This window comes from Ostrinia furnacalis, unplaced genomic scaffold, assembly GCF_004193835.3.
Source record: "Ostrinia furnacalis isolate ACB-3 unplaced genomic scaffold, ASM419383v2 OfSCF0661, whole genome shotgun sequence".
Taxonomy (NCBI): domain Eukaryota; kingdom Metazoa; phylum Arthropoda; class Insecta; order Lepidoptera; family Crambidae; genus Ostrinia; species Ostrinia furnacalis.
The window spans coordinates 278,382-291,180 of record NW_021130900.1 but is presented as its reverse complement, the minus strand read 5'-3'; the positions used below and the strand labels follow the sequence as shown (position 1 = coordinate 291,180).

General features: G+C 37.3%; 1 protein-coding gene across 1 annotated transcript in view; it reads right to left on the bottom strand.

Annotated features, from left to right (window-relative positions):
* The window catches only part of LOC114366683 (low-density lipoprotein receptor-related protein 1B-like), a 31,573-nt gene that overhangs the window by 1,967 nt on the left and 16,807 nt on the right, over nucleotides 1-12,799 (bottom strand). Inside the window, exons 12-14 of the mRNA XM_028323626.1 lie at nucleotides 2,978-3,181; nucleotides 1,877-2,157; nucleotides 626-697 (exon numbers count right to left, since the gene is read on the bottom strand). Of these exons, the coding sequence (XP_028179427.1) occupies nucleotides 626-697; nucleotides 1,877-2,157; nucleotides 2,978-3,181 (557 nt within the window). The remainder of the gene's footprint in view (nucleotides 1-625; nucleotides 698-1,876; nucleotides 2,158-2,977; nucleotides 3,182-12,799) is intronic.

The window sequence follows — 12,799 nt, the reverse complement described above, 5'->3', positions numbered from 1 at the left end:
ACGTCACATTTAAACTTTAAAGGCATACATTCATCAAGACAGATGTATCAGCATTAACATAACTGGTACATCCGCGAGTAAAAACTGCATTGACCTTGAGCAACCGTCCAAAATCAGAATGATTACAAATAAACCAATTTCGTATAATAACATTCGTTTCATCCAAGTAATAAATTATTGTTATTTATTGTAGTAAATGTCAGTTGAATAGCTGTTTTCATGTGTGATGCAATTAAATTATACGACTAACCTGTTTTCATTTATGATAACACACTCCTATGTTAATTAGTAGGTACCTTTAACGTTAATATGTATGATTGCTGACCTAAATAATAGCTTTCTTTTAATCAAAATCGAAAGAGTTTTAGATTTGTTTGTTTACGCAATGAATAAATGCTTGCTAATTTCGAGATCTTAGCTTAATTTTTACTTATGATATTGAGATTCCAATGAGATGAAACAAATATAGAGTTTTGAACTAGACAAGACGCAAACGCAAACAAACTAAGCTATGGCTGGATTTTATCAATAACTAAGGCTGGGTTTCCGCCAAGGCGAAGTGGAGCGATGAAATGGTTTGATTGGTTACTGAGAATGGTACAGATCGACGAAATAAATTAAATACCTCAGTGGGGATGTTCTGCTGGGGTGCGTACATGCTCTCGTATACGGGATTCGCAAAGTGGTTTCCGCCATTCTGTAAAATAAATACACTCACATTTAGTGATAATTTACCGAATTTCACGCGGGTAAGACTGCAGGCAGACAGAAGCAATTTTATTTTCAACCGACTTCAAAAAAGGAGGAGGTTCTCAATTCGACCCGTATGTTTTTTTTTTCTATGTTTGTTACGCGATAACTCCACCAATTATGAACCGATTTGAACAAATCTTTTTTCGGCGTATAGGTAATACCTCAAGGGTGGTCCCATTTAAATTTAATAATAGAAAAAATAACCCCCAAGGGTGGAAAATTGGGGATGAACTTTTTTATACGCAATATCTCCGCCGATTATAAATCAATTAGAACGATTACTTTTTTGTTGAATAGTTATTTTATCAAAAGGGTGGTTTCATGCGAATTTGAAGAAAATATTTCACCCCCAAGGGTGGAAAATTGGGGATGAACTTTTTTATAATATTCATTAAGAATATGGTCTCAATGTACTGCCTACCTTCAGTGGTAACATCAAGGTAACAATTAGTTAACTAAAAAGCAAGAAATAAGTAAAATTTTATTAAAAAAAATAAAACCGACTCCAAAAAACCTACACTAAAAAGTAGAAAAATAATTATTGTTATGATTGATGATACTTTGGATGATTGATACTTTTGGAGTCGGTGCAGGCAAACTTTACATGTTTCATAATCTTGGCACCGACTCCAGAAGTATCAATCATGGTATACCTACATAAATATTAATAATTCGTCCTTATAAATAAGTAGGTACTTAGTAATTATTTTTCTACTTTTTAGTGTAGGTTTTTTGGAGTCGGTTTTATTTTTTTTATAATTCTTAGATCACGTTATTTCGATACCTTCACCGTTCGGCTATTGTCGCTTCAATTCAAATTCGAAAGTTCTTTATTGTTTCATGTAAATTACTAGTAAAATAAAATGTATTTTATTTTTGCAAGTAGGCTTTTAAAAAGCACTTTAACACGTCCCAGTATTAACCCTACCACTGCTTCGGGACAATAAATGGGCCAGTGCTGAGAAGCAGCGCAAGAACCTCAGTGACTATTGAGTGAATCGGACACAGTTTTAATTACCACATCCCGTGACGTAGATAAAACTACAACTACATCCAATATCATCACTGTAGAGGCACACAAGACACACAGCCCCTACAGTGACAAAGGAATAGAGTCACCAACCGTGTGCTGCGGCGGTCTCGGCGCCGGCTCGGGCTCGTCGTCGCCGGCCAGGTACATGGGGTTGGAGATCTCGACGTTGTCGGGCAGGCGCGCGTGCGGGAAGCCGCGCCGGCGCCGCGCCAGCCACAGCGCCGCCACCAGCGCCAGCAGCGCCGCCAGCGCCAGCGCCGCCACCCACGCGCCGGCGCCCCACGTGCCCGCGCCCGCGCCAACCGCCGCAGGGATGCAGGAAGCGCCCGACGGGCACGCGCAGAACGGCGTGCCCTCGTCTAAGCTGTTCACTGTCAAAAAAAAATCAGAGTATTTATTCAGTTTAAACCACAAGTGGCACTTATGAACGTCAAAATATTATTATAGAAAATAATAAAAAAAAGAAAAGGTAGCCCTTATGGGGCACTTTACATGTCTCCTTATCTTTTGGGCCCTACCATGGCTTCGAGACAAACATATGGCAAGTGCTGAGAAGAAACGCCGGAACAAACTCAGTCACCACTAATTGCCAGGAATTATCTAACGGTTAGAATGTGGATTGACATGTAACATTAAAGTACATCCCATATTGTGGTGAAATCGTAACAACGTAGAACTATTCATGGGCAAAGTTGTAAAGCTGGAACACTTAATACATACGTATTTTAAACAGTATTACAGATTTTTGCTGTACGTGCGTTATTTGATTTAACAAACAATATTTGGATTTATTAAATTTGATCAAGATAATTAAATTCAGTGTCAATATAAATCGCCATTTTTATGGGATAGAAGGCAAACAAGCAAAAGTATCAGCTAATGGTAAGTGACTGTGCGAAGTGGTAGTGACCACGAGCCGGAAGACGTAGCGTGGGCAGGCCTCCCACTAGGTGGACCGACGATCTGGTGAAGGTCGCGGGAGGTGCCTGGATGCAAGCGGTGAAGGACCGGTCTTTATGGAAATCCTCGGGGGAGGCCTTTGTCCAGCAGTGGACGTCTTTCGGCTGAAACGAACGAATGGTAAGTGACTACCGCCGCCCATAGACACCTGCAGCCCCGGAAGAGTTACAGGTACTACGTTGCCGGCGGCGTTCAAGTTGTTAAACTTGAAAATACGTGAAAGAAACTCACACGAAGGCTTCCATGCACAAACGTGCGGTTGGCGGCAGGCCAGCGCGCGGCAGGCGTCGTCGTGGCCCACATAGTGCGCACAGCGGGGCCCGCCGTAGGGCGCTGCGCACACGCACACGCCGCGCGTTGGGCCCGCGTCCACGCGCGCCAGCACGCAGCGCCCGCCCTGTGCGCACGCGCCCGGCGCGCACTCGCCCGCAACCGCTGTGGACAAACGGGACACGTCAAAAATCAAAATCAAAAGTATTTATTCGGTTTAGACCACATGTGGCACTTATGAACGTCAAAATTATTATAGAAAATAATAAAAAAGAAAAGTTAGCCCTTATGGGGCACTTTACATGTCTCCTTATCTTTTGGGCCCTACCAGCGCTTCGAGACAAACATATGGCAAGTGCTGAGAAGAAACGCCGGAACAAACTCACTTATTATGCTGTTGCATCTCTCTTACATCTTATATCATATCATATTTTTGGGTTGGGTTCAAATCGGTGATCGCAACCCAACTCAGACAATAAAAGGAGTACCTACGAAAACTGCAGAAAAAATAATCTTACTAAATACCTATTATAAATGCGAAAGTTTATATGGATGTCTGGATGTTAACATGTTTGTTACTCTTTCACGCAAAAACTACTGAACGAATTTTGATAAAACTTTACAGTATTATTGTTTATAACCCACCAGAATAACATCTAGGCTATAATTTATGACGATCTGTGAAGCCGCGGGCAAAAGCTAGTTGGTAAAAAAATAAGTGGCACAATGATATTTGAAATGTAATAGTTTCATAGAATCATGGCATTGTGTACGAGTAGATGATCACCGTAACAGTCATGAATCACCGTGATCAAAACTAATGGCAGACAGAGAAAGTCTAATAAATAATCAAAATGGTGATTAAATTGGTATATCGATTTGAATTTATTTAACAGTAATATTTTAAGTAAAAAAACTAATATCGAGTTAACCCATAAAGCTAGTTTGGTTTGTTTTAAAAATCTTTAAGGTGGTTTTAGTTTTTTATGAACCAAATAAAAAATACTATTACTAATAACTATTGACACAAAAAAATCGCTAACATGCTTGATTACAGAGGTCACGAACTTATGTAAATTGCATTTTTGTTTAGAAACAAATGTAACCCTCGGCTATACGTCGTCTTCTCATCGTAACCTTGAAATGACTATTAAAATATGAACGCAAAGTCCCGTATTTTGATGATTCGTTAGATCATTCAAATTGCAGTACTTTTATCTGTGCCGACTCTGCCTGGTTTGAGGATGGAAGTTTATAAGGAACATGAAAATACAAAATTTTACTGTTAACCAGAGCTTAAATTCCCTAACACAACTTTATTTTTTTAAATTTTCAATAGGGAAATGTAAAAAAACATAGTAAATTAATAGTAGCAAGGCTACGAAGCCGTCAGTGTCCGAATCCGACTCGCTCTTGACCAGTTTTTGGTGTCATTGTACTCGCAGCAAATATCCTAATGATGGAAGAGGAAAATCAATTACTTAACATAATGATAACTTTATCAGTTCCGTTTTGTATTTAATTAACTTACCTTATATTATTAGGTAACATGTTTTTATTGCAGGTAGCCGATTAAATAAGTGGTTTGAATAATAAAATAAATTACTTTTTTGTACACCACGACTAAGAAATACATAAAAGTCATGAGTACAATTTAGGCGGTCTTATAGATCTTAGCGATCTGTTCCGGACAACCTAGCGGACAGTTGTAAAATACGTAAAGAGGATGGAAAGTGGTAATATACTTTGAAATAAATACTATGAACAAGACTAGCTATGCCCGCGACTTTAGTGCTGCGACTTCGTATGTGAAAATAATTTGAGTTAGGTACTGTTTTCTTTTCAACATTATACAAATAAATATCTACTGCAAAAGCGTGTGCCACACTGAAACAACACTATTACGAATATTCGATTGGTAACATGTTTTAGAACTTAAGGCCATGATTTCCCAAATTGTCGATATTTGACCGATTTTGTTTGCAGATAGTTTCTAAATGAAAAGATATTTTAGCAAACAAAAAATTGTAGGAGTAAGTTAATGTCTTTAACTAGGGCGACAACTTTTCCAAAACACGATATTGCATAGTTTGTCCGATAAAAAAAAATCCAAAGAAGTACGTCGACGGCTTTTTTGTTTTACTTCTTTTCTATTCATTTTTAACATTTTACTCTTAAAATATATACTAATAGATAGGACTTTGTATTTTCTAGGTCGACAACTTTTCAAAATTTTGTTATTGCGTCTTATTTAGTTACTATGCTAGGCAAGTTGTTTTGAGGATTGTTTACTATTTCTGGGTTTACAATGATTAATTTAGAGTCATTTGCTTAAATAGAATAGCAATACGTAAAAGAACATTAGTATTTCATATAAAAATGAAGTTTACATTTTTGTGATCATTTGCTTACTATTTTTGTCGGTAAAAAGTATTTGTTTGACTTAATATTATCATCTTTATTTGACATTATTGATTGACAAACATTTGTGTGCATGAACATTATAATAATGTTTGTTTCGGGCTGGGTGTTTTCTAAGCATAATATGAATGTATTTATTTATGTTATGTTATTTAAGTAATATGTTCATATCCTATAGTACAAGCTTTGCTTAGTTTGAGACTAGAGGCGCAGTGTTAAAATATTATGTCGAAGGATATTTAATTTTATTATTTATTTATTCACTATTTGAAGGTTACGGTTTAATCCAACTTACGGCTTGTTTTTACACTGTGGCGTCATCGCGAAGCGCGAGTGTCAGCGCGAGTGTCAGTGCGAGGTGTGCGGGGGCTGAGGTAACGAATGCACGGCATCGAGGCGGTAAATCCTAGCCTTAAGTTCAAAAACATGTTATTTTTGGTAGTGTTTGGTATAGGTAATTGTAAAATACATTACTCATCAAAGATAGTAAATACTATGTGTTAATATTTCGCACGGACAATCGGACATAGCGAGTCTATTTACCATCCAATGGCGTGGGCCTTTGTGGAAGGTGTTCGTATCTTTGAGCAGAAGGTCTCTCCCATGACACTTGTCACAATCACAATTTCCAAAGGTCTGTGCTGCATGATTAAGATTCACCAGTACAATGGCTCTTTACACATCGAAAAATTTGCCCGTATAGATGGCGCTGTAAAACGGTTGCAGGAATTTGAAACGTTCATTCAGGAGCACACTGAATTTGAAGTTTAAAAGCTTGCTTTGCTTCTCAATACGAATATTTTAAAAGTTCCCATGACCTCTAAACTCAACTGTGTATTGTTCTAAAGTCCCTTGTGGAACCTACACACATGTTAATTGCATTACATTACAAACATCTTCAATACACCTACGCCTTGAAGTTAAGAGTGAACTAGGTCAGTGATCACAACAATAATAAATAAATAAATATCCTTGGACATTTTACACTGCGCCGCTAGCCCCAAACTAAGCAAAGCTTGTACTATGGGTACTAGACAACGGATATAAACATACTTAAATACTTTTTTTTTTGTAAATACATACATATTATACATAGAAAACACCCAGTCCAATACAAACAAATATGTTCATGCACACAAATGTTTGTACTGTGCGGGAATCGAACCCGCAACCTCCGGAATAGTAGTCCGATTCGAACCACTACACCAAACGGCCGACAATAATGTACACCGTCTGCTGTCCTTCCCGTAAAAACTTTTTTTTACAAATACCCACTCAGTAGTGGATCCGGTAGACGACTTCAAATCTTTCACCTAATTTAATACGGATGGATGAACACCATGATGATGAGTGATATATGTTTTTCAATAATGTGCAAAAATTAAATAATTTAAACTGGGTGAAATCATCAGTTTATTAACGTTCAGTAAACAAGTTCTGTTTTGTTATTATAGTAAAATAGTAGGTACTCACGGATGCTATCAGAATAACCCCATCGTTTCCGCCGGCCACCCATCATAAACACACCACTCGAGTTCACTTAACAATTTTTAAAAGTTATTTGGGTATTTTTCACTTTGTCATCGACATCTAGTCATTATTATTAAATGACACTAACTATCGAATCCCAAAAAAATCACTTCAACCTTGTTATACCCATAAACCACTAAGTTACCGCCAGAGGCCGAAAATCTGCCCAATATTAAAAATTTAGTTTGTCAATAACTACCGTCTACCGCGACACGAACTTGAATGTATCGCGCCGAGGGCGAGCCGTCCGCTGTGTGTGCACGCGACCCGCGCACTGAGCGATTTATGGTGATAAATTCAGAATTCGAACAGAAGCTTACGTCCTTCTTTTGTTTCGTGATCAGCTGTTAAATAGGGTTGGCTCAATCAGTTGTCGTACGTACTATTCTTAATCGCTATTTTTTCTACAAGTTTCAATAATATTTAAATTATGTTTAAAATAAGGTTTAATGCAAAATTATAAGCATTAGCATAGAGTAGCCATTTGTTTTAGACATTACTGTTATTTGTAGGTAAGTTAAGTAACTTCTTTCGTCTCAAGTACGACTGTACGAATGGTAGAAAACTGTTTTGGATAAGTTGTGTACTTATTTTAAAGGTATTACAAATCAGATATGAATAAAGTTAGTTCGTTCGTGTTTTCTGTATGTTCCTTGCGAGCAAAACCTCGCCGCATCTTGCGACTTGAGGAAAAACCACGGCACAACGAACTCAGTGTTTCCTCGAGCAATTATTACCAAGAGCATATGCAAGTACAAACAAACGACAACATACAAGATTAAATAACATCCTAGGAGGGTGTCCTAGGATGTTATTTAATTGTATTACTTAGTTGTTATTTCCCAACAAAAATGACGTCTGATTTGCAGCTATCTGAAATATTTACGTTAAAGATTCAAGGTTGTTAATCGTGTCATTAAAGAGATTATTATCAATGTTCATGCACTTTTTTCATATTTTATTATTCGGCTACAGCCAACCACAGTCCGCACGTACTAACCGCACAAGTTATCGCCGTTATAATTTGCTATTACGTTCGAGGACAATTGGTTGATGGCGCTCTATTTAAAGCTACATTTTAATTAAGTAAATCAAGTATGAATGTTAGTAATATTGACATAAGTACCTACTCATGGACTATCAATAAGTATACAACATCAAAATTGAAAATCAAATGGTATCTATTGTTTCGGTATTTTGAATAGAATACCTTAAACTTTGATGCAAATCATGTAAGCTATGGTCTAGTGGTAAGATCGACAGACCTTCTACAGACTCAGAGGTCGCGGGTTCGATTGCCAATGGGGGTAGATTTTTCTGTCCGGCAGGGCTTGTTCTAAGTCCGCCTGGCTAGCTACCACCATCTTATCTAAGTCTGTCGCCATAACAACAATTTTAATTTCATTCGGCAGTTGGAAGTAAGATGTTCATCTGTGGTTGAGGATTCCGGGCGAAGCTTGCTTCCACATTCGGCCTGATCATCATTTTCCATCAGTTGAAGATGCAGACCAATATAAGAGCTTCCTTGTTGTGAATTAAAATAAAATAAAAATCACTTTACATTATACCAGTACCTATACCAAAGCTAGGTTTTTAATCGAACACGTACTGAATCTAATGAGATTACCTACTTTAATGTAATGTGATTTTAATTTAATTTTATGGGATACGCCTTAAGTAGTATAAAAATACTTTACCTACTGTTAATCAACATCTGTGATACTGGTAATGTAAAGTGAAATACGACTTAGGCCTGATCGTATGATAAGAAGAGTTGCATTGATAGAACACTGAACAGATTTTATCAGTGATGACCTTAGCCTACCTACATACCATATTTTCAAGAAATCCGGAACAAATCCTGAAAGTTTTAATCAGACTTATAAAAATAAGTAAGTACTTTACTATCTTTTTTTGTAAGTATGTAACTAGATTGGCTAGAAACAGAAACAGGATATACGAATGGCATTTGAACTTCGTTGGTAGACGTGAGAAAAAACGTACAAAATATTATATTAATTAAGTATTATTATAAATCACTCGGCTCTCCTTGACTCGACCGGGAAATGTAAATTTTAAAATAATAACAATCGCGTCCAGCCAACAAAGTAATTTTATTCGGCAAATGCAATGTGTTAATTGCATTGATGTTCTGAATAACCTTCTAAAGCCAAATAATTGACGTGTTTGAGAATACCTACAGGGTTGTCGGTTTCCGACTGTATTCTTAACTGACCAGAAAAAAGCAAGCTAAAGTCACTGACTGAGCTTACTATTCATATATTTCTGGAAATCTAGAGATGTCAATCAATTATTACGCACTACGCATTGCGGTTCTTAGTTAAACAATAATACATTACCACAAGACTTTAACAATAACAAACAATAAGGTACACTAACAAGCTACCCAGCAAGTCTTGCGTGCGATGCACACGCTAATCGGGTTACGTCTGCGGTGCCGCCAAAGGTCGCCGCGGAAGGCGCACCCCTGACCCTGCTACTGACCGGCGTCGAAGGTATTGTCTACTTAGTCATTATTTTAATTATTGAAAACCCTGCACGACATTTTAGAGAATCAAACGGTATTATAATAGGTTAAGGTGGCATAGTAACATATGGAATAATACCTCTGTAAGATTATGCGGGCGACGGTACCCCGGAACAAGCTTCGCGGGAATTCCATTTTCAAAGCGCGATTTCCAAAAACAGCCGCTGACGCATTTACTTAGATAGTAATAAAAAATGTCAACACAGTCGATCGATACTAAATCTTAGCACACTCGAGTCTAGCAGGAAAGACGTCATATACCACTCGGTTACCGAGAAGTGAGCGCAAGAGTGTTTCCCCACCGGCGCCGGCGCAGGTAAAGTCCGCAGCAAGCCCGCTCGCTATCGATGCTATCTAGTTAAGCCTTACTGTGTGGACATTGTCAAGTCTGACGCAATCATTTATTTTACTGCCTATAAATCTAGGTATTCTGCGCAAATTAGTAAAGAAGCGATGATGAAACCTACTTGCATTACTTAGGTTAGAGAAAAATATTGTCAAATGGTTGTGATCAAATAGATTTTCCATTAGAAGACAGAGAAAAGGAATCACAATTAACAATCTAATAACTTCTAGATACGAGTATTTAAATTAGACCATGGACCACGTTTTTACCAACCAAACTAACAGATAAATTATGATGACACCCAAATTCACTATTTACATGTGAACTTGATGTTTAGTGTGAGATTGCAACATTTGTCAGTGATTCATTGTCTCTGTACGTTACCATATTATAGTCTATCCAATATAGCTTGATTAGAATGACGGCTGTCAAACGAATGTGACTAGTGATGGGTATGTTTCATACGGTTCGCATAGATGTATCGATAAGTTTTCGAAAAAATGATATAAAAAAATGCACCCAATTTTTCTTCATATCTTTATTAATAAAAATGACAATTATGATTTAAATTTAAAGACAGTAAAATTTAAAAATCATGTCAAGGGTGTACAACCTAAGTTGTAGTCATTATCATCAGTGTTCTTCAGTGGTTTTTTCCTCTCGCTAGAGGGCGGTGGGCATCTCTTCTAGAGCAACGGTGCTATGAATACCCAAAAAATTACCGGTGATTGATTTCCGATGTTTGATTGTTTAAGAATGAAATGTTTTTTGGTTTTTAATAGTGAACATTTAGAAAAACGTATAACTTGACTTAAATATGTTAAAAAATTAGTTAGAAAAATTTTTTGTTAAATATGTTAAAAAAATAGTTTTAATTTAATATGACATTTGTCGATATGTCCCAACACTAACATTTTTGTAACTCGAGATAACCTTGTAGAGACGTCGTTAATACTCTAGCTTGATTTTTATAATTTCGAATTACTACTTATTGGTGTAATTTAACGCTGCATTTACACGAAATTATCATTTTTATTGGAAGCACTGTCGTCGAAAATATTGTTTGTAGGTCAGACGTGAATTATTTCTTGTCCGCTAATATTTAGCTCTCATTGAACGCTACTACAAAGTTATGTCGTTACTTTTGATGACATCTGTCATTCTAATCAAGCTATATTGGATAGACTATAGGTACATCACATCTTCTGCTCGCGGATACCGCTGCATCTGGAAGTACCTAGCGTCCGCCAGCTATCCAAGTATAGTCCGAATATACGTATTATTAAGTATATTCGGACTTTGAAATCCATTAATTTTTTTTTAAATCCACTCATGTTATTATGTTAAATCAATTCGTTCCAATTGATTGGTCGACAAAAATCATAAATGCTTCTATAACCAATATACCTCTTACTGTGACTATGAAGCCATTTCGAATAAATTTTGATTGATCGATGTTTATCGGTATGCTTATGACTATAGTGCGAGTAAAAAATAGATGTTAACTTATTTATTCCATTCCAAATATTTTGTTATGAGACAGTCTGTATTTAAAAGAACAGAAATAAACACATCTACTTAAATACCGGGATATTAGGTACAAAGCTCTTAAAGCTCAGATACAGCTGACGTAAAAATACAGCGAAATGACAAGGCTGATTACTGTTCTCCACACTTGGATCATCAGCCAGTGTCCAGTTAATTTAATTTTAGAGGCTGGTAAAAAGAACTGCCGCCATCGTTTGGACGCTAGTCGCTTCTAGCATGCGTCGCGAGGCGCGCGGGCCGGCCAAGGCCGCGACAACCGGCTTCGATCGCGCCTCCGCGACCTTTTGGTATTTACCCACGACTCAGGCGGCCAGAGAAAAGTTCAGAGAAATTCGGAAACATTTATTTATGTTACACTAGCTATTCGCCCGCTGGAATTTTGTCTGTCACCGAAAAACTTTATCGCGCGCCTTCCTGTTTCAAAAACCGGGATAAAAACTATCCTATATCCTTTCCCGGGACTCAAACTATCTCCATATCAAATTTTATCAAAATCGGTTTAGTGGTTTAAGCGTGAAAGTGAGACAGACAGACAGACAGACAGAGTTACTTTCGCATTTATAATATTAGTTGGGATAGTTGGGAAGTTGGGATTTACATTAGGAAATCACAAAATAATTAGTAGATAAGAGTATGAAACATTAAAGGCAAATCATATTAAGGTTATGTTTCAGCTTAAATTAGGTTTATATCTCTACAAATAAGTAGACTTATAATAACTGGGAAAAAAACAGTTAATGAGGATGAATGGAGATTTACCGAGATCCACGAGCTAAGGACATCTTTTACAAATAAATACAGTAATATTATCAATTCCATTTTTAGAGAGTTATTATCTCGTTTTGTTTAACAAGACCAATCCAACAGGTTTGTTTAGTTTTAATTTCTTAACCCGGCGTCAATGACGCTGGGTCATATTGACCCGAGGCATTTTCAAACGTTCATATTTTTTTTTTGCGTCCATTTTGTGGTTCGAGCGTTCGTATAGCTGGAGATACAACCTCCCTAAGTCCATTCCGTTAGTTAGCTCAGTGTGACTCCGCTTGCGTAGCGAGATACACAGGCTTCAAATTAAAACGGGTCATTATGACCCGGCGTCATCGGTGGCGCGGTGATTTTGTGGCTTACTTTTATTCGCTTATTTTGTGTTTAGTGCTAGTTTATGTTGTTCTTTTTTAAGTTTTTAGTCAAAATGTCTTTGTTAAATGACCCAGCAAGAATGAAACGTTGCTAGAAGAGTCCGATTCCGAAAGTGAAGAATTTCAGACTGTAATAGCCAGAACGTAAAAATGACAACAAAAGTGAAAAGACGCAAGTGATATGGACTCAGTCTTTGAATAATCTCGACCTTGCATTAGTACGACGCCGGCAAGTGCGTCATGCCGCATTT